General features: G+C 38.8%; 1 protein-coding gene across 4 annotated transcripts in view; it reads left to right on the top strand.

Annotated features, from left to right (window-relative positions):
* Positions 1-21471, top strand: part of WASHC1 (WASH complex subunit 1) — a 50113-nt gene that overhangs the window by 13830 nt on the left and 14812 nt on the right. For all 4 annotated transcript variants that reach the window (XM_088141216.1, XM_088141217.1, XM_088141219.1 and 1 more), the window contains exon 2: positions 3407-3561. In XM_088141216.1, the coding sequence (XP_087997342.1) occupies positions 3413-3561 (149 nt within the window). In that variant the 5' untranslated portion in view covers positions 3407-3412. The remainder of the gene's footprint in view (positions 1-3406; positions 3562-21471) is intronic.

Below are 21471 nucleotides of genomic sequence, written 5' to 3'. Positions count from 1 at the left end.
TCTGCTAAATCAGAGCCTATTCTGCTCTCTTTTGCAAGATTATCTGATTTCTGTTCAAAACCCCAATGCATAATGCTTTTCTCAGTGGACACGAATCTATATAGAAGGGGCCATTTATCTATAAGGCAACACAGGTAGGATTTGGTAGAATAACAATATTGTGTCAGAAGCTAATATGAAACTGGCTGGAGTGTTCGAAGAAACAAAAGTTATGTTCATGTTTTTAAGCAAAGAAAAAAAAAGACAGAAAATTCAGATAACTTACAGGTATACTATATCCCTTGGCAGTGTTTGAGTTTGGATTGTCCATAACTTTGTTTATAGACAAGACAAGAAGTCCGTAACTTCTTGTCAAATGTGGTAAAATCCAAAGTCTTTTCTAGTTTACTACATTTTCAGAATTTGGAGGATCTAAATCACTAGTCTTGTTTTGGATTCTATAGAAATGTATCTTAATAGCATCTACTAATGAAAATAAATCTAATAAAACATTTCCCTTAGAACTCTGCTACTAGAAGAGCAGAATACTAGGCTTTGCACAGGGAGTGGTAAGCCACAGAACATGACTTAGAAAATCAAACAAGTATATTAAACCTTATTTGTAATTGTAAAGTTTTGTAAAATTAGATGTTATCAATATGTTTTAGTATTATTTTCCATTAAATATGTGTTGTCAATTTAAGGAAGTTGTTTTATGGGGACAGAGAATCTGTGACTGTCCCAAGATTGCTAAATGGCAACTCTCAGTATCCCTCAGAGCTGATTAGGCTATCAGGTGGGAATTGTATTTCTGTAACCTCTGGAGAACCATAGGCTCCTTCATCCCTGTGTCTTATGCTTAACTAATGTCACCTCTCTAAGTAAAGCTTGTATGCTTACCCCAAACTTCAACCTAGTTAGTTCTCCTAGAATAACAGAGCACAGTGCTGTCCTGCCAGTATTAGCTCGGTCCCTCTGAGCTCATGCATTAGATGTTCTGATTGAATGTATAAGATAAGTCTGACTATAGACTCACAGTGACAGTGGGCTGCCTGTGGATTGGGATATTTGCAGCAGGATGATGAGCATCTTCACTTCTGGGACCCCCAACATGGGTAACATAGTTACCTTGTGCTTGAGCCAGTATTAGTTTATTAAATAAATAAATGAATTCCTCAGGATCAGCTATCAAAATTTGGTGGCAAGTTGCTAATTTTTGGCAATGTGGTTTCTGTTTATGTAATAAAGTAAGCAATTGTGTATAATTTCCCTAATCCCTCTCCAGAGAAGCCTACAAAGAACCAAACATCTGACTCCCAGCTCCTTCTGGGGTGCCAGTGTCTCATCACCACATAATCTGAATCCACTGGATTCTTCTTTTTTTCTTTTTCCAAGTGCATCCAAGCTCTTCAAGATGCTCCATAAGAAATTATATTTTCTTTCGTGAAAATGCCATCGTTGCCACCATAATGAGCTTACAATAAATACTACTTCCTATAACACATTCTTATTTGTTTGTGGCTCCCTTTCTGGACAAGGGCTTCTGTGTTTTGTATGCTTTCATTGTGTCATAGCATGTTAGCACATTATAACAATGTGTAGCACGAGCTTTGCAGAGAATCACTACAGAATTTTAAACAATAATAGTATTCTAAGTATTTCTGAATCATCTAAGCTAGTCAGACTGATTAAAAAAATTGCATAGTGGTTGTCATTTGGTTTATTTATACATCACTTCTCCTTTTAGATATTTGTCCAACTTAGAGATATAAATGCAGATTTACAAATGGAAGCTCTGCTGAAATGGCAGACTGAATCAGTGGATGACCACATGGCCTATGCAAGATCTCCAGATTTTGTCTATGAGATCCCAAATTTAATGAAAAGTTAAGGGTATTTTTTTAATATAGTGGCCCAAAATATTGCAAAATTACCAAATCTTAAGAGATTTTGGTGTTCTCTGCTGACACGTTTATGTAACACACACACAGTGCTTAAGCCTTGGAACTGTGTAGTAGTGCCTAGCACCTGAAAAGATAACCAGCTCAGGATACTTGCAGAGAGTGAGCAGATCTTTCCTGCCTCACTTTTCTCTACAAAATGTGAAATAAGCTGTGAACATATAAAATGTTCACAAAATCTGGCCTGGGTATGCAGAAACTGGAACTCTTGAGTAGTCAGAATCCCCACTCATACAATTTGAACCTGTGAATTGATATTTGGTATCAGTATTTGCGCATGTGTTGAGGATTGCCAATAGGCTTGATCCTGCTCCCTCTTTCTTTAAGGTTAAGCAAATGTTCCTCTGGCACTTTCAGGAACTTTTCTAACTGAGGAAGGCCCTCTGCAGCTACATTTCCTATTGAAGGAACTTCTCAAGTTCTTCTTGCTTTTTCCTCATGAAATAGCTATCCTTCCTTTTTCACTGCTCACTGGGAAACAAGGTGGAGTTTGTTCAAAATAGATCATTGGTCACCTTCTGCTTGGTCTACTTCCATCACAATAGAAATAAAGAGCCCTTTGGGCAAATTGTGATATTAATTTTGAACCTAGGCATTCAGGGAAACATAGTCTGTTCTTTTTCTCCTTGGGTAGTTTTGTTTCATCAGTTTGAACTGATCCACTGCATTCCCAGCTTATTTTGATGATGGAGCTGCCAACTCCTGTGACTCCACTGTAGTCCAAAAAACAAAAATAAATTATCAGGGAACATAGTACTGCGGGCTTCTCCAGTCTAGTGCTCACACAATTCCTTGTTAAGATGCCTACAGACTATGATATCTTGAGATTATGAAACTCATCTGGAGGCATCAGGCTGGAGAAAAGGTTTGTAACGAAGGCATAAACTCATTTGTTTCCTTTTACCTTTAAATATGTGTTTCCAGAGGAGTAGAGTTGAATGTTAGAGGTTGGAAATCACCTGTGCTCTCCCCAGATCTTCTATGGTAGCACCTTTTGCCCAAATCCTGGTCCTGCAGGAGAGGAGCTCTAGTTCCAACTAACAGAATCAGAATTGTGTGATTCTGATGTGGTACCGATAATGCTATATTTTACTTGATGCGAAGAAGCCAAGAATGAAGAAACTTACATGCACAAATCATGTTTTTCAGTGTAACATAACAGAAATAGGTCTTACAGTCTTTGGTGTTGGCATGGGTAGTAGTTACCAGTAATCTGAGAAATCACTTGTGGATAATTTAGGAATAATCCCAGGTGGGCAGTGTGTGGCCCTTCAGATTGAACTGTATGAGATTGATGGGAGTTGTTCAACATCTGGAGAAGCATACTTTGTCTCTGTTCTAGAGGTACCCAGTTTAGAAGTTTTCTTGCTGCAAATACCTGGTAGAACAATCTGAGTTCCCTTCCAATTTAAAAATGAGAGAAATGTGAGTTCTTGAAATCAAATAGTCTGTTGGTTTCTTTGCAGGCCAAGATGTCCACTATGACCCAGAAGTATTTCCTGGAAGGTCAGACGTACTCTGTTCCCCTCATCCAGCCTGACCTCCGCAGGGAAGAAGCTATTCATCAGATAGCAGATACACTTCAGTATCTGCAAAAAATCTCAGGTGATATCTTCAACAGGTATGGTTTGTTCATATTAGAACCTTGGAAGGAGAAAACTGATGTATGCATGTATTTTAATAATGGTTCAGGATATGGAGAAAGCTGCATAGTCAGTTGATCTGGTTTTATCTTGTTTCCAGTAGTAGATCAGTGCTTTCTGTGAGTTCTCATTTGTCAAAGTACAAGAATCTTGAAGGAATTCTCATGGGTGTTGTTGGTAGGAGTGTAATTTTCCAAATATAGCTGAGTTTGGAAAGAGGGATGTAATTTAGATTTGATATATGCTTTGTTAGTATTGGGGGAGGTTTAACCATTAATTTAGGGCAGTGTTAAGCTATGATATATTACTGTTGCACTGGCAGCTACTGGGTGGTTTATTGTCATACTGTGTCTACATCTGCATGCAAACCACAGTTGCAACCTTGGGGCTGGAAAGATTCGGAAAGGGACAGCCAGTGTGACTAGTAAGATGGAAACCCTCCCCTACATGGAAAGATTACAGCATTTGTGGTTTTTGAACTTAGAGCCAAGGTTGGATAAGCAGATATATAGCAGAGATAAAATCATGCATGGCAATGAAACTATGAACAAAGAACGTGAGGTCCTCGGTTGAAACTAAATGAATTTCATTCTAAATTCTATTGAAACTAAATGAGAGGAACTTCAGGAGCCATTAGAATCAATTACCTTCCAATGGGATTTATATAAATAAAAATTAACATACCCCCCAATTCTCCCAGTCTATTTGCTTATGAAAAGTTATGTCATCTCTCCAACTTCTTTTAAAAGTGCATCAGTCACCAAAAAGTTGCCTGCCTCTAATCTAGAACCAAGAATTTTCCTGTTGGTGCATGTAGACCCAAATGTATACTTAGTTTCTTTATGGATCAAGGTAGATTAGAAAAAGAAAGTTTCAAACTCCTGCTCCATTTAATGCCAATGACTGGAGTGTCCTATCAGACTGCCCTGGTAGGACCCTTTGCTGTGGTGTGCCACAGGCCTTGATTCTCTTGCCTCTCCTAGTTAATATCTACATGAAACCACTGGGGAGTGCGGTGTCAGGTGTCATCAGTATGCCAGTGCTCAGCTTGACTTCAGGGTGAACAGTAGATAGAGTCAAGGTGCTGTTAGGGTTTGGAACAGGCTCAGTCACAGCAAGAAGGAATGGCTATGGGTTCAGAAGCAATACGGGGCCAATAATATTCCATCTTGGATATTAATGTTAAACTGCTTTGTAATCTGGGAGCCCTCATGGATTTACAGTTGCTGTTCAAGGAGGAGATGATAACTGTGGCAGGGAGGGCCTTTGCACAGCTCCATCTTGTGTTTTGGCTATGTGTATTTTTGCATCAAGAGACTTTTCAAGTCACTCATGCCATGGTCTCCTCTTAGATGGACTACTGCAGTACTTGGTACATGGGGCTCCCCTTGAAGACCACTTAGAAGTTATAGCTGGTTTAGAATACGGTGGGCTTAGTTATTAAAGACACTTCTCATTCCGTCAGCATAACAGTGCTATTTCAAAAGCTGGACTAGAGTGACTAGGTAACTTCAAGAAGCAGGTTGTCACCTTTACAGCCCCTCATGACCTAGGTTTCTATAAAACTGCCTATACCCAGTGTCATCTGCTGACAAGATCTGGACAGGAGGGCTTCCTCTGGGAGTGTTACTATCAAGGACCAATGGAGTGGGCCTTCTCTTTCATTGCCCCCTTTTTTGTGGGACAATCCTGCTAAGGTTTCAGAAAGCCCTTAAGACCTGCCTATTGCAAAGGGCCTTGGGTTGTTGGCATGAGTATGAATCCTTCCTGCAGTGGTTCTCTTGTTTTGATAGTTGGTTTTGTTGTCCCTTGGAACTGTATTTGGTGAGATTAGGTTATTTTGTTACATTTACTGATTTTAATCCTATTACTAGAAGTAGGAGTGTAAGTCCACTTACACTCAGAATCATATACAGTTGGAGTGGCATGTAAACTTTATTGATAAATAATTATAAAACATAGTTTTCTAGGTGGCTTTTACATTTTTTAAATATTATCCCCTTTTTTTTCCTCCTTAAAAACATTCAAAGTGTTTGATGTTGGAGGTAAATAAACCTTGCAGGTATGTTTCCGCAACATTCAGGAGAGAGTGAATGGACTTTTAGAATGTTCTCCTTACTTGGGGAAGTTGGCCCATAAAATGCCAAAATGCAAAAGATTTAAAATTACAGGAAATGATGATTATGATATCCCAATATACAGATAAGATCAGCCTTCTAGTTAATGCCTCCTCGGGGCATGTAGCATTTAATTCTGTGGCCCAGAAGTAAATGTGAGTGCAGATTGTAAATACTCTTCTTCTATATACAATAATAATATGTAAACGTCTTATTAAATAACACCTTCCCAATTGTTAATAATTCTAACTGCTATTGTGACCAGGAGGTTGCTCCCCTTCTCCAGGGTGACCACCCTTCAGAAATCTCTAAGAAGGTTGCAAAACTCTTATCAATAGATATAACTGTTAGAACTCGTCTGGTTCCTCCTCCATTCTATCTTAGCTGCTAAATGCTTTAGGATTTTCTTGCCAATTTTAATTTTTGTTATAGTTATTGTATTATATGCTGGTCTTTTATTGTGTTTGGTCTTGGACCATAAATACAATTTTGATTTGATTGATAAATAATACCAAGCTGTTGACTTAAGGGGACCTCTAGACCTGAGAAGTGGTCCATTCTGTGTGTTCATTAGAGAACTGAATCAAGAAGAGATTCTTGATAGGTAGGGCTTGCAGTGGCAGCTGATCTCTAAGGCACCTTTCCTAAAATTTTCATATTCTTTATCATTATCTATCTGTCTGTCTGTCTGTCTGTCTGTCTGTCTGTCTATCTATCTATCTATCTATCTATCTATCTATCTATCTATCTATCTATCTATCTATCTATCTATCTATCAATTTATCAAATTTATATAGCCACCCATCTCACGACAAGTGACTCTGGGCAGCGTACAACAAAAAGGTAACCAGGTGGGAGTGTTTTAATTTCTAATCATTGTAGTAATCTCCCATTCTTGTACTTCTCTTAACATGCCTGTCACAGTCAAATCTTGGAACACCAACTGTGTTCTGCTCTCATTCTTGAGTACACTTATGGCTGTAATTATTCTTTCCAACAACAGAAGAGACTCCATCAGGTCTTTTGTTTCCTTTGCCTTGCCTTGGAGTTCTCTGATATAATTAATAATGATTTGGTAATTATGCAGGCCTCTGTTTAAAAGTTTTACAACCTTGGGTGTTCTGTGCCAATCACAGGGAAACTTTCAAGGTGAGGTACCTGCCGTGTAGTAGAGAATAACCTTTCCTTCCTGTTTTCTTGAGATAAGGTGTCTAGATTTCTTTTCTTTTTTTCTTTTTTTTAAAAAGCTTCAGCTTATCAGGAGAAAACATTCAGTTTGAGCTATTAGAGTGAGAATTTGTTTGTTAAGATCATGGATCGGAGTGCCTCTGGTGAAGCATGTGCACTGAATGTGTCAAAAGAACTTGGGCCTAATATCAAACTGACACAACAGCTCTTTGGAACAAATGTGCAGTGAGAAGGGTTTTTACTTCCTCCTGTTCTAAAATTTGCCTAATGTATAAGCTTGTTCATGTGAGTGCAAGAAGCTATTATCCCAAGGCTTTCTGCTTTCATTTTAAAGACAAAATTGTCCCAGATCTCCAACATGGTGCCTTTGGGCACCAATGTGACTCACAGACAACAATATTCCCTGTAGGCACCTCCCTTCACATCTGCTCAGATTCCTATCCCCACCGTCTAGTATGTGGAGGATTCAACCTCAATGACTCCTAGAACATTAGGACAAAAGGTACGTGAGAGCCAGTTTGGTCTAGTGGTGAAGGCACCAGGCTAGAAAGCAGGAGACAGTGATTCTAGTCCCGCCTTGGACAGGAAAGCCAGCTGGGTGACTTTGGGCCAGTCATTCTCTCTCAGCCCAACTCACCTCACAGGGTGGTTGTTGTGGGGAAAATAGGAGGAGGAAGGAGTATTAGGTATGTTTGCCGCCTTGAGTTATTTATAAAAATAATAAAGGTGGGATAAAAACATCTTTTAAAAAAACATACATTTCCAATGGTAATTATTCTTAGAGCTCTTACCTTGCTTTGCATTGCTTATCTTGGGTTTTGGCTTCTTTTTCCTTGGTCCTTTAATCTATTCTGATTTCGCTCTTGTTTAAGACAAAAGTCTTCAATTTTTGAGAAACTAGATTTATCCTTTTTTCAGAGAAGGAGACTCTTCTTGGACTCTCCTTCCCCTTTTTAGTAATGTTTTTAACGGATGTTTTATGTATTTATATATATTTATGTTTTTAATGTCTGTTGTGAGTCACCCAGAGTTCCCCCATTGGGGAGAGATGGGTGGCTGAAAAATTTAATAAATAAATAAAAATAAATAAATAAAATATGTCAGTCAAGTGAGTGGAGCCCCCCCCAAAATGATGTGGTCCTGACAAAGTCCTTTTGACCCCAACCTTGATAACCTTATTCAATTTAAATTGATTATTCATTTTGATTTTAAACTAATTACTGAAAATTGGCAACAGCAAAGGGTATTGGGAACTCCAAAAAAAAACCTGGTGAGTTGAGCGTCAGACCATAGAATCTTGTGAGGTCCCCGAAAGCCTTAAACATGGCCTCCAGAGCCTCTCCAAAATTTCTTCCAGTTGTAATTTTTCAGGTAGGGCATAGCTAAATATATGGTAAGTGATCATATTTACTCTATTTAGTTTATTTTATTTTCATTAATAATAGACAATATTCTTTGGTTTGTCATCAATCTGTTGTCATCAATTTCATTTGATGTATCTGGATTTTAAACATTCTGCCAGATCTTTACCCAACCTGTGATATTGTGGAATCTCTCTTACCTATGAAAACAGCCAAAGTCCCTGATGTTTTAAAGATTAACAAATTTATTATCAACACATAAACATTTGTGGATCGCAGTTCACTTCTTCAGATGGAAGGAATAATTTATATATACACAGACAACTGCAGTTAGGAAGGAGAAGAAATTAAAAGGAAGAAAACTGCAACAGATAGTTTCCTTCGAACTTTCACCAGTGAAGTTTATCTTTGAGAGTAGGCAAACTATCAACCCTGGTATTTTTGTAATCTGTCAAGTCCTTCAGAAAAGTTCCACTTGCAGGCTGCTGTTGCAATCTTTTTTTTTAAATAAATTTAGGAAAATTTGCCTGTTTGCATTGCAACAAACACTGGGCTTTCCCACTAAAGTCAATCTTATGCTGTGGTTTAGTATTTAGTATTTTTCCATTCATTCAGCCCCGAAGGAAGAGATCCAGACATATATGAATTTATACTTAAAAAGAAAAAAAATGTGATTATGTGGATCACAGTTTACTTCTTCAGATAAAAAATAAAACAACAAACAGCATTATTAAAGAGATTTTTAAAAACCCTAAAAAAAAAAAATCAAAGAAATTGATGACTCCCCACATGGGACAGCACAGTGATTACTTCTCTCTTCTTACCAATAAAAATACAGAACAGTTTCAAACATTACTAGTTGAAGCAAATAATACTGTGTGTTAAAAATAGACAGTAGAGTTGGCAGTATAGCCAGGCTGACTATCTTGAAATTAACCATAACACAAAGAAGAGTACAGGAAAAAAAATGCAAGTGTAGACACTTTTAAAAAGGCTTTTACAGGGGAGCTGTAGGCAAACTCAAACTTCTTGCGCAACAGATTCTGTAGAATGAAGCACAATCAGGCTTGTCCATCAGCAGATTTTAAAGATAAGATAAAGGCTTCTGTATTCAAAGGATTATCAAATCTGTGAATCTGGTCTTGATGATTAACGCAGAATGTGGCTGGAAAATGCAAGAAATACTGGAGTTGTACTGTTCTGGCAAGACTTCTTGCTTTTGTGAACAGCCTTCTCTTTTCAGAACCTTCTTTAGTAAAATCAGGATAAATTGATATCTTACTTTGGCTAGAACCCCACTTTAAAGAAGACTGATTCCTGGCAAAATATATGTAAAATCTCATCTCTTGTGGTGGTAAGGAATTCCGCAATAATGACATTGGAACTAGTTCCAGTCTTCCTTCTTGTTAAAGGAATTTTAATCACATGATCAATCTCAACTGGAAAATCCATTCCCAAAGGAAGGCGCTTTCTGAAAAAATCCTCCATAAATTCAGCCAGGTTTGATTGACTTGGAGAATTCTCAGTTCCAACTACACGTAGATTTTTCCTGTGTAATTGTGACTCTAAGTAATTAATTTGTTTATCCAAAATATTATGACTGGCTTGAACAATTGTCTGGTGGGCATTTAGCTGATCCTCATAACAAGCCATTTATTCTTGCATCAATTTTAAATCACATTTAAGTTCTGCCAGATCTTGTTGGATCGGCTTCAAGACTTACACCTGAGCCAGGATTCTCTGTGCCCTTACTATGGCCAAAAGACTGATATTGCAGCATTGGAAAGATAAATATATGGCCCCTTTCATTCAATGGATTGAAGACCTGATTGCACTTGCCACCTATGAGGGGATTGCCTATAGACCTAGACTTTGTATGGATAAGTACAATGAAATATGGGACTCATTTATGCAAAATACAGTAGGTTAAAAAAACATAGTTATATAAGTGTATTAAAAATATATGCATACTTGAATAATATTTGCATTAGATAAGTATATATAGAATTGTAACAATTTACTGTTAAAATGATCCATCATATATTATGGTTTTTGTTATATTTTTTCACTTTTTTAAAGCACTTTCTATGTGTTTTTTTTTCCTTTGACTATGTATGTATCTCTATTATAATTATTTTTGTGCTTTGTTCCTTTTCTTTTTCTTTTTTTTTTTGTTATTATTTTAAAAGTAATAAAAATAAATTTAAAAAGGAAGAGATTCAGAAAAGACACTTCACTTTACAGGAATGATTTCAATCAGAGGTTTAGTGGTGTGTGAACTGTCTTGAGATATAACACTCTGTGGCTTGAAATATCTATTGCTGAGAACTGCTAGCAATAAAGTGGAAGAGAAAAAGAAGCGTGAAAGATCTGCTTTTCACACTTGGCTGGTAGATTACAACTTCTCTCTGTAGTTTTCCCTTTCTTGGACTAAATTTACTTTAGTTAATTGGCTTTGCTTGAAATTAGAATGTCTTGAGATGGGGGACTGAAGAGTCTTGTTGGCCAATTAATTAAAAAAAGCAAAACTCAGTACTTTAGGGTAAATAAAATCTGTCATGTGTCTGAAGGGAAATGGAATGGCTCTACTTTCTTCTAGCTGGTTTGTAAAATATGACAAACCTGGCAATTTTAAGAATACAGCAACAAAACCCAAACATTATGCTAGACCAGTGTTTCTCAACCTCAGCACTTCTGAGGCGTGTGGACTTCAGCTCCCAGAATTCCCCAGCCATCTTGCTAACTGTGGTGTTTCCAATAAACTACAATTATCTGGGTTTACCTAGTATTCTAAGCCATAAACCATGGTTTGCAAATTCCAATGGCTGGATTCACCATAAAAGGCCAAAAACAAGTTCCCACACCTGCATTCAGACTTTTTTTAATGTTAAATTCTAAAGTGCCATGTAAACAAGTATTACATCATTTTAAGTTTTAGAATGAATGGAAAAAAATGGAAATGCAAAAAGAATACAGAAACTATTTAAAATGCAGAATGGAAAACATGTAGGCAGATCAGCAGGCATAAAGGATACGTCAAATAGCAAGACAAGAACCTGGGAGATAAGAGGGAGATAAATCAAGAAAAAGCACATTACGGTAATCTGGACATGTTGTAGAATTCATAGAAAAAAAGACTGGTTGCTAAAAATTACTCAGGAAGACATAGCAAGCTTGGGGAAGGATAAACACAGAGGAATCAAGCATTCCAGTAGTTATAAATGTTGTGTCTTTAGCCACAGTGATACAAAATAAGGAAACACACATTATGATATCACAATATATGTTTTGTCACACATAGACAACATTTGGATGCCTGTGTCAGGACTGTATTCCAAAGAATAGTGGGAAGGGTCTGGACAAAAATTAAAATTAATTTCATTTACATTTAAATAAAATTAAATATAATTACTTTCCAGCCATGTATTTAACGATTTTCTCCTGTCACTTCAAAAATTGCAATTTTATTGCAACTTCCGAAGGTCTCTAGAGATTACACTCAAGGCACTCAGGGATTGCACACCACAAACTCGCGTGGATTTCTAATGACAATCAAAAAGATCTGTTAACATTTTCTATATATGTGCAGAATACGTGAAAAGCTAAAGTTCCATTAACTCAATCATAGTATTACAATCACATACTACTAAAATGCTGTTATAATAAAAGATGAGTAAACATTTGTGGGGCTTTTTAAATCACATAGTGAAATGCTATATTGAGATACTACGGGTGCAACTTTAACGGTAGATCTGTAGCAGCCTGAGATTGTTTTTTCCAGAATGATAGATTTTGTGCATTTATATAACTACCTGCTCGATATTTCCAAGTCAATTTTATGGGCTTTAATTCTTCAAACAGTCAGATGGGATCTTTCCTTGTTTAGCTGTGCTTGTTGCATCAATACAGAAGTGACACTCAAGGTTATGAGCTGAATTGGTAACAGCACTGAGATCACCTTCAGTTCCTCTCCCAGATCAACTCGGGCTCTTACCATGATCTTCCAACTACTTACAAATTTATTTTTGGCACACAGATTTACATGTGGAAAGGGCTGTGCAGCCTCAGATGACATAACACTTTCTAACTTACAGTGGGGCAAAAAAGTATTTAGTCAGCCACCAATTGTGCAAGTTCTCCCACTTAAAAAGATGAGAGAGGCCTGTAATTTTCATCATAGGTATACCTCAACTATGAGAGACAAAATGGGGGGGAAAATCCAGAAATCACATTGTCTGATTTTTAAAGAATTTATTTGCAAATCATAGTGGAAAATAAGTATTTGGTCAATATCAAAAGTTCATCTCAATACTTTGTTATATATCCTTTGCTGGCAATGACAGAGGTCAAATGTTTTCTGTAAGTCTTCACAAGGTTTTCACACACTGTTGCTGGTATTTTGGCCCATTCCTCCATGCAGATCTCCTCTAGAGCAGTGATGTTTTGGGGCTGTCGCTGGGCAACACGGACTTTCAACTCCCTCCAAAGGTTTTCCATGGGGTTGAGATCTGGAGACTGGCTAGGCCACTCCAGGACCTTGAAATGCTTCTTACGAAGCCACTCCTTCGTTGCCCGGGCCACGTTTGGGATCATTGTCATGCTGAAAGACCCAGCCACGTTTCATCTTCAATGCCCTTGCTGATGGAAGGAGTGTTCACTCAAAATCTCACGATACATGGCCCCATTCATTCTCTCCTTTACACGGATCTGTCGTCCTGGTCCCTTTGCGGAAAAACAGCCCCAAAGCATGATGTTTCCACCCCCATGCTTCACAGTAGGTATGGTGTTCTTTGGATGCAACTCAGCATTCTCTCTCCTCCAAACACGACGAGTTGAGTTTAGACCAAAACATTCTACTTTGGTTTCATCTGACTGTATGACATTCTCCCAATCCTCTTCTGGATCATCCAAATGCTCTCTAGCAAACTTCAGACGGGCCCAGACATGTACTGACTTAAGCAGGGGGACACGTCTGGCACTGCAGGATTTGAGTCCCTGGCGGTGTAGTGTGTTACTGATGGTCCCTTTGTTACTTTGGTCCCAGCTCTCTGCAGGTCATTCACTAGGTCCCCCCGTGTGGTTCTGGGATTTTTGCTCACCATTCTTGTGATCATTTTGACCCCACGGGGTGAGATCTTGCATGGAGCCCCAGATCAAGGGAGATTATCAGTGGTCTTGTATGTCTTCCATTTTCTAATTATTGCTCCCACAGTTGATTTCTTCACACCAAGCTGCTTGCCTATTGCAGATTCAGTCTTCCCAGCCTGGTGCAGGTCTACAATTTTGTTTCGGTGTCCTTTGACAGCTCTTTGGTCTTGACCATAGTGGAGTTTGGAGTGTGACTGTTTGAGGTTGTGGACAGGTGTCTTTTATACTGATAACAAGGTCAAACAGGTGCCATTACTACAGGTAACGAGTGGAGGACAGAGGAACCTCTTAAAGAAGTAGTTACAGGTGTGTGAGAGCCAGACATCTTGCTTGTTTGTAGGTGACCAAATACTTATTTTCCACCATGATTTGCAAATAAATTCTTTAAAAATCAGACAATGTGATTTTCTGGATTTTTTCCCCCATTTTGTCTCTCATAGTTGAGGTATACCTATGATGAAAATTACAGGCCTCTCTCATCTTTTTAAGTGGGAGAACTTGCACAATTGGTGGCTGACTAAATACTTTTTTGCCCCACTGTAACTCTGTTCCTAGAATTGCCCATGACTGGGGCCAGCTGCTTCTGGATGCCATGACAGGACAGGATAGTCTGGAAACACCTACTCAGTGGTATTCTTGGAATATATTACAAATAGTCAGTTAACTGGATCATAATTTGACAGTAGTTGATCGTTCAACTGGATGGTTTATCAGGTTTTATGTTTAATATTCTCTTTTTTAACACCAGCTGCTAAACTCAGAAAATCATTAATCTGCTCATAGTCTGCTGACGGCTGTCTTTCGTGTGCTATTGGTTTTCTCAATTAATCATCCCCATCAGTCAGTTTCCTTTCAAGTCCTTCCAGTTATTTGCAAGTTAATTTTAATACATATTCTGTATTTTTTCAGAACAGATGCATGATTGACAGGCAGCTTTTAAAGGAGCTTAGAAGTACTGTATTAATGGGCTTTCATTGTAGCATTTGTGGCTCCTAATGATAACTAGCCTTTCAGCTCCGTTCTGCATTACTCAGAAATGTCAGAATGAAGCCCTGAATCACCTGGAAAGAGCTGTTGTGACGAGTCTGCCCTCCATCACAGTATCTGAAGGGCTCTTTGTGGATCTGTGTAGATTCCCAATCCAGTTTGTGCTTGCTTTCCAGATAAGGAGCTGAGAGCAGGGTTAGTTTAGTTAGTTTAGGAAAGTTTTCATAGGAAAGGGGGGCAGGCTGTAGGTGTGCTGGCATCAGATGCCACACTGGCATTAGAGATGGAATCAAAACTCCATCAGAGAGGATTCTGAGAGAGACAAGCCTGGCGAGAAGAAGCTTGAAAATGGAGATGTTGGTCAATCAGCTAAAATGGCTAATGAAGACTAGAGAGTTTCAGTGGTTGTTGCAGAGGGACTGTTGATTTTAACCCAGAGAAACGATGGCTGGTGATTCCAAAATGCATTGGGCAGTTTTTTGGTACTGCTGGGGGCTCATTTCTTCCTGAATGGGCGGGGGGAGTTGGGAGAAAACTCAGTGAAGAGGAAAAGAACTATAAGTCAGATTACTAACCAAAGCAGATGGCATCATAGATGCCAGAAAACAGATGGTAGATAAGAAGATCAAGATTTCCCTATCAGAGGGTCAGCAGTTGGATCCAGGCCAACTGCCAGCACATCTGATTGAGAGAGTTGGAAAATTGCTAAATAAGTTCTCTTTTCTTAAATCAGATAGAAATAGTTCTACTATTTAGCAACATTGAGTGGTGCAGGCACACTAGATACCCACATATCTTAAATGCATATTCTAATATGTGATTCAGGTTTAGAATAGCTTTCAGCTAAAAGTTAGAGTACCTAAGAAAAGAAATGCTTGTCGCCCACACTTTTAGAACGAACTGCTGCACTGAGAGGGGGAGAATTATTCACCAAAGAATGCAAAACATTAGCTAGGGAAGTAAAACTGTTTGACTGTTCTGATAAAGCTTAGCTGAACCTATTACTATGTCTGTTAAGCAAATGAAGTTGAAAAAAAAGCGCTAGAAAGCTGGTGGCCCTGCTTCTTTCAGTCAGATCCCTTGAACCCTTAAACACATTCAGTGGCTGCCTGTGTTGGAGATTCTCTCTGTGCTGCTCTCAGAAACTCAGAGCTTTTGTGGGACAGACCATATAATGGGTTCATTTTATGTAGCCTTGGGCTTTTGACATTTCCTCATAAGGAGCTGTTTTGCAGCAGCGCTTGTATTTTGAAGCCCACGGGAAAGTGGCCAGAGAATGGTGCCCTTCAAACTTGATGAAATTTTCTTTCTGTCGAATGAAAAGTTTGGAAAGCACCGCAGATTGCACAGGGCAAGAACATACGGTACATGCTCCAAGAGACCTGCTGCACAAGAGATTCTGTTTCGTGCACACGTAGAACTTGACAGCTTTGATCTTTACAGATCCTTCAAGGCAATGTAGCGCCTCCCAAAGTGGGACTGTCTCCTAGCACTTCAGCACCTGGAAATCAGGCTCAAGGAGTAATCAAAATGTGATAAACATTAATTAGTATAATAACCAATTGCTTAATGGAAGGAAAGAAGGAGCCTTGATTATGTTTTCTCACGGGATTTTTAACCGTCAACTTTTTGATTGCACTTACTCAGACATAAAAGAGGAGGTGAAGAGGCTGTTTTTAAATCTGAAAATGAAAAGAGTAGAAGGCCAAACAGCGGGAGGTGGATGTTTTGCCCCTTCTGACAGAGCGCTTGAACTTATTTGTCGATGGCGCAAAAGCACACACTGCAATTTGCTGCTGTTAAAACTTTTGAGATGAAGCTGGGATTTATAGTGGACTTTTAACTGCATCCCTAAGCAGCTATAAACTGAAAGCATCTGTGCTTTTTTCAAGAGCAGTTAATAAGAGTTTAGAAGTACCTGGGCCTCTGGTTTACAGGATGGGTAACATTTGCTTTATCTTTGAGGGTAAAGGACAGTGATATCTCTGCCCTTCTCCTCGTTCTGGGAAATCCGTCATGATCTTCCTTTTTCCAAAGTGGGGCAGCAGTGCTTGAGTTACTGCCATGAATAAGAGGCTTTATATTTACACTAGTTTTCCTTTGCAAGGAATTGTTACATTCAACATTGGATTCTTCCCCCTCGTTTTAACAGTAGCACTACCTACCTAGAACCAAGCCAAGCCACTGCATGTCATCTTCATGGAAGTTGTGAGCCTGGATAGGAAAAGGAACAGTGTCTCATTGGTTTGTTAGCCCTCTTTCTCCACCCCCCTATGAAAGTTAGACAGTGTATTGCCTCATATTTCTGTCAGAAAAATGCAAGGTAGAATTCAAGGTTCATATTCCAGAAATCTATGAATAACTATGCCCTGATGATTGAGCTTCTGCATTTGTAGTCAGGTTAGTTGCAAAATGAATGTGCACTACAGGCAACATATATGCTTCTGAGGTATGTACACTCCTAAAAGTTCACTCATGATGTAGTCACCCTGCATCTAGACTATAGCAGTGCACTTTACATGGAGCTGCCCTCAAAGGCCAGTTGGAAGCTTCAACTGGTCCAGAACGAAGCTGCTGAAGTAGTTATGTGTGCACCTTGGTTTGTCCATGTAATATTTCTGCTTCGCAAGCTCCACAGATTCCCAGAATGTTTCTGAGAGCAATTCAAGATGCTGGTTGTCATCTATACACCCCTTCATGGCTCAGAGCCTGGATATCTGCAGGACTACTTTCCTTCATTTATGTCTGCCCATCCTACTTGATCTAGTAGGGCTGGCACGCTCCAGGTCCATCCATAAAACTGAGCTCTTGAAGATGTCGTTTTTCTATGGCCACCTCTGCTTTTGAAGCGTTGTCCAAAAGATCACGCACGCTGGCCCTGCAGTCATTTCGGAAAGGCCTAAAATGTGGCTTTTTTAGCAGGACCTGTGGCATACTGATTTGTCATTCTGTGTTGATATTGGGATGTTAACCTCTCAGTATTTATGTCTCTTTTCTTTCTCTGATGTGGTAATATGGTGTTTGTTTTTGAGTTTATTGTTTTTCTTATTTTAATACTTTAATGTGCTTTAAATTGCACAGACAATAATTAAAGACAATGAGAGGCAGCTTGTACATTGAATAAAGAAATAACAAAATAATAAGTATTAGTCTTGTTATATCTTTTTTAAAAAATCTGGGTCAGTAAAAGTTAAATTGGACTCACTGGATAGTCTAAGGAAATTGCCTTCTGTATATGTTTCTGATGTTCAGCAGTACAGCAATTGCCTAATCACTTCCCATTCTTTCTTTTTCCCCCTCTCTCTTGAAAGGAGTTACTGTGGGAAGATTAGCCATGGCTAGGTTCAGCTGCTGATTGCAAATGACCCCTTGGTGACTATCTCTTTAAGACAAGTTGTGTTGCCTGGCCTGGTCATAAAGTTTTGCCAGCAGTCTGGTACATATTTATTAAAAGCATCATTCTGATCCTCTCCCAACTCTCTGCTTCCCTGTGAATCCAAATCTCGTGAACCAAGCAGAATTTCACTGTTATTCAGCTGCCTTTTCCATATTGTGCTATCAATTCCCTTGGCACCAGCTGTTTTCAGCATACCAGAACCTTATCCCATCCAAGAGACTTCCTTGCAAATTAATTAAAGAACAGTAATCCTCAAAACTATTCTCTTGGTTATGCACTGGCAGAGTTGTAACAGAGCATGAAGCTATAATGCAGTCATTCCTCTGCATACACAACTGAAAAAAGAGAGATGGGGAACATTCCCAGTGTGACTCATATTGAATCCAGGGACTTGATTCTGTGTGAGGCATGCTTACCCTATGGATGGTCTTATATCAAATACAGTCTCTCATTCACTTATGCTTTTATAGGCTTTTTCTTAATTGCTTGCTTGCCTTCTTTGGGTCTCTTGTCTTTATCCATGCATAAAGTTGTAAGGAGAAGCCCAGTTTCTAAGGATCTCCCTTTTACATTCTGGTTGTCAATCAACTTGTTTTGGCTGGAAGGAGTAAAGTATATGTCCGTCATTATTAAAAATGCCAAGGATTCAACAGACAGATGTACGGTATCATTCATTTTATATTCTGGATAACTTAATATTCAGTGGATTAATGTGATCCCCCCATTTTGCATTTGCAACCCAAATCTTAGGAAACCAGAGGATAATCTGTGCCCACTGTTTTTGCAGTATCAAGGAGTAATCAAAGAATTGAGCTCCTCTGTTACTAAAGTAATCACTTTGATTGGTCTGATACTCCATTTCTTTTCTTTGATTATTGGACGTATATGGCTAGCAGATACGTGGATGGCCCACGTTCTGCTAGCCATATTCATAGAACCAGTCACCATACTGTTTATTTGGCAGTTGATAAAACTCTCACCTATTCCAAATGCTAATGACTGGACTTAATGAATCATTTTCTCTTAAAACCATATTGGTGTTTATAATAATAGCATTTGTACTTAACCATTAAAGATCAACTTTCTCTACCTGAAGTAGCCGTTCCTGAATTTATTGAAACACAGGGTTGCTATATAGTACAATCACTGAAAAAGATTGTTTTAATCCTGTGTTTATCTGGACACATACATGCAAGTGAATTAATTTTATTTACCATATTTACTACACTTGTTAACAGCCTCAATCTTACAATTCTACATGGTGAAGTAAAAACAAAGTACAACAAACCAAAGATAATATAAGTAATTAAATATAGTAGTCAATGAATAAATAATCAACGTATGGAGATGTTTCTGTTGCTTGTTGGAAGAGGAGGTTTTCATGCATGTGTATAACATGTGCTGTGTCTATATTCTGAATGCAATTCCTTCAGGAGATTTTATCTGGGCATTTCTCAGAGCTTTGAAACATAAGTATATGTACGTTAATCCCTCTAGGGTGTTCAGAAGAATGTACAGAATAATTATTTCAATGATACTGACTTTAATTTCTGGTTTTAGTTTTTTGGATTTGATTTTAATTGTCCTGAGTTTATTGTTTTGTTTTTCAGTGAGTAATTTTTAATTGTTGTATGCTATCATGAGTGCTTGTATAAGCAGAAAGGTGGAGTATAAATTAAATAATAAATACATTTTGGAAAATACTTGCTACCTCCCTGTCCCTTTATTTGGTATTCACTATCTGAGGCTAAGAAATTATGACTGACCCATGGCTGAAGAGAAGTGAATCTGATAGTTCATAAGTATATCAACTTTCCTCCGCCCTTGATCCCTTTAAATGTTTTGGTCATCAGTATGTATCAGTTCTATCCAGGGAACTGAAAATGTAGGTATGGTGGGAATTATGGCCCCAAACACTTGGAGACAACAGTGTGGAAAAGGCCCTGTCCTATGTCAGGAACTAGTATGGTGTGGTGGCTAAGTGCTGGACTAGAAATTGGGAGACCATGAGCTCCAGTCCCCCCTGGAGCATTAAAGCCAGCTGGGTGACTGGGCTAGCCCAACCCCCTTCATAGGATTGTTGTTGTGAGGAAAATAGGCATACATACGTTTTAATCATACTGTACATGACTGATTTAATATACATAATATCAAGTACTGTAAGTTTGCTGCCTTGAGTTGACCAAAAATAAAAGAGGGATACAAATTCTACCTAAATGCTGGGACTGCCCTTGAAGAGCATTCAGAAGCTTCAGCTGGTCCTGAACACAGTGCCATGTGCAGTATGAGGCACAACATGGTACATCCATGTAATACCATTGCTACATGAACGACACTGGCTCCCACTACAATTCAAAGTGCTGGTTGTCACTTTAAAGTCCATATGACATGGTACCAAGTTACTTGAGGGACCATCTCTCCCTGTGGTTTCTACCCATCCTGCCAGATTTGGGAGAGAGGGCATGTTCCAGGTACTGTCAGTCTCTTGGTGAGTTCTAGGAAGTGAGCCTTCTCTGTCATGGCACCTGCTGTAGGAACAGTCTCTCCCCCAAAATATGCACAGCCCCTACTCTGTTGGCTTTTTCCAAGGCCATGAAGATCTGACACTTCCCCCAGGGACTGGGGTCAAGATGTTAGTATGGGGCTCTGGGATGGGTGTATGTGATTTTTTTGAGGCTCGGTGTAGTTTTATTTGGATTCTTTTGGAATCCATTGTTTTATTTAGCTCACCTTGATTGATGGGCGGCCATATAAATTGAATTAATAAATAAATAAAACAATGACAATCCTGTAAATTACTCTCCAGACTGTAACAGCAGTTCTTTCATGTTCAGCCTAGAATCCTTGAAGTTGGAAAAATAATGAATCAGGACAGCCTGCTCTAAATGCTGGTTTTCTGCGACAGAGAGCTGCTATGCCAGTGAATATGATTAGTGTTCCCCTTCATCTGCACATTGTTTCTGTCTTTTAATCTCAATATATTTATCTCTGCAAAGTTGGGGAAGGGGGTGACATTAATCTATCTACTGCAAATATCAATCACCCCTTCACTGCCTCAATGTGAAGGATTATAACGGTTCTTTGTTTCTGACTGCAGCTTTAATAACTTAGGGAAACTTGACATGGTTTCATCTGAGTGGCTAGTACTTTAGGCTGGACTTTATTTGGAGGGAAGGTGGTTTTGTCTGTTGTAGATGGCTTAACACAAGGAAGAACACTCTTGTTAAAAAGAGGGTGTTAAATTCTTTACAGGTATTATATTTGTTAAAATCTTACATGCAGATGTGCACAAATGTGTAATGGGTACTTTTGTGGTTTTCTTTTTGGAGACATTTCATCTGTGTGATGACTATTCTAGATGATTGATTGATTGTGCCTTTGAGTCAGTATTGACGACTGGACTGGTCCCTGCAGGTTTCTTGGCAAGTTTTGGAAGTGGCTTGCCATTGCCTCCTTCCCAGGGCTGTGAGGGAGTGACGGCCCAAGGTCACCCAGCTGGATTTGTGCCTAAGGCGGGACTAGAACTCACAGTATCCCGATTTCTAGCCCAGTGCCTTAACCCCTATACCAAACTGGCTCTCTATTCTGGATATAATAACTATTTTTTGAAAGACTTTCCTTGGCTAGTCACAATTGTATTAGTCACTTGACAATCAGACGTACTATATCAGCTCATATTTTATTTATCTA

The sequence above is a fragment of the Python bivittatus genome, unplaced genomic scaffold, assembly GCF_059951505.1.
Source record: "Python bivittatus isolate LINGU-HERP-01145 unplaced genomic scaffold, Pbiv_v1 ctg000330_np1212, whole genome shotgun sequence".
NCBI lineage: Eukaryota > Metazoa > Chordata > Lepidosauria > Squamata > Pythonidae > Python > Python bivittatus.
The sequence above is the reverse complement of the archived record's forward strand: the minus strand, read 5'-3'. Positions and strand labels throughout refer to the sequence as shown.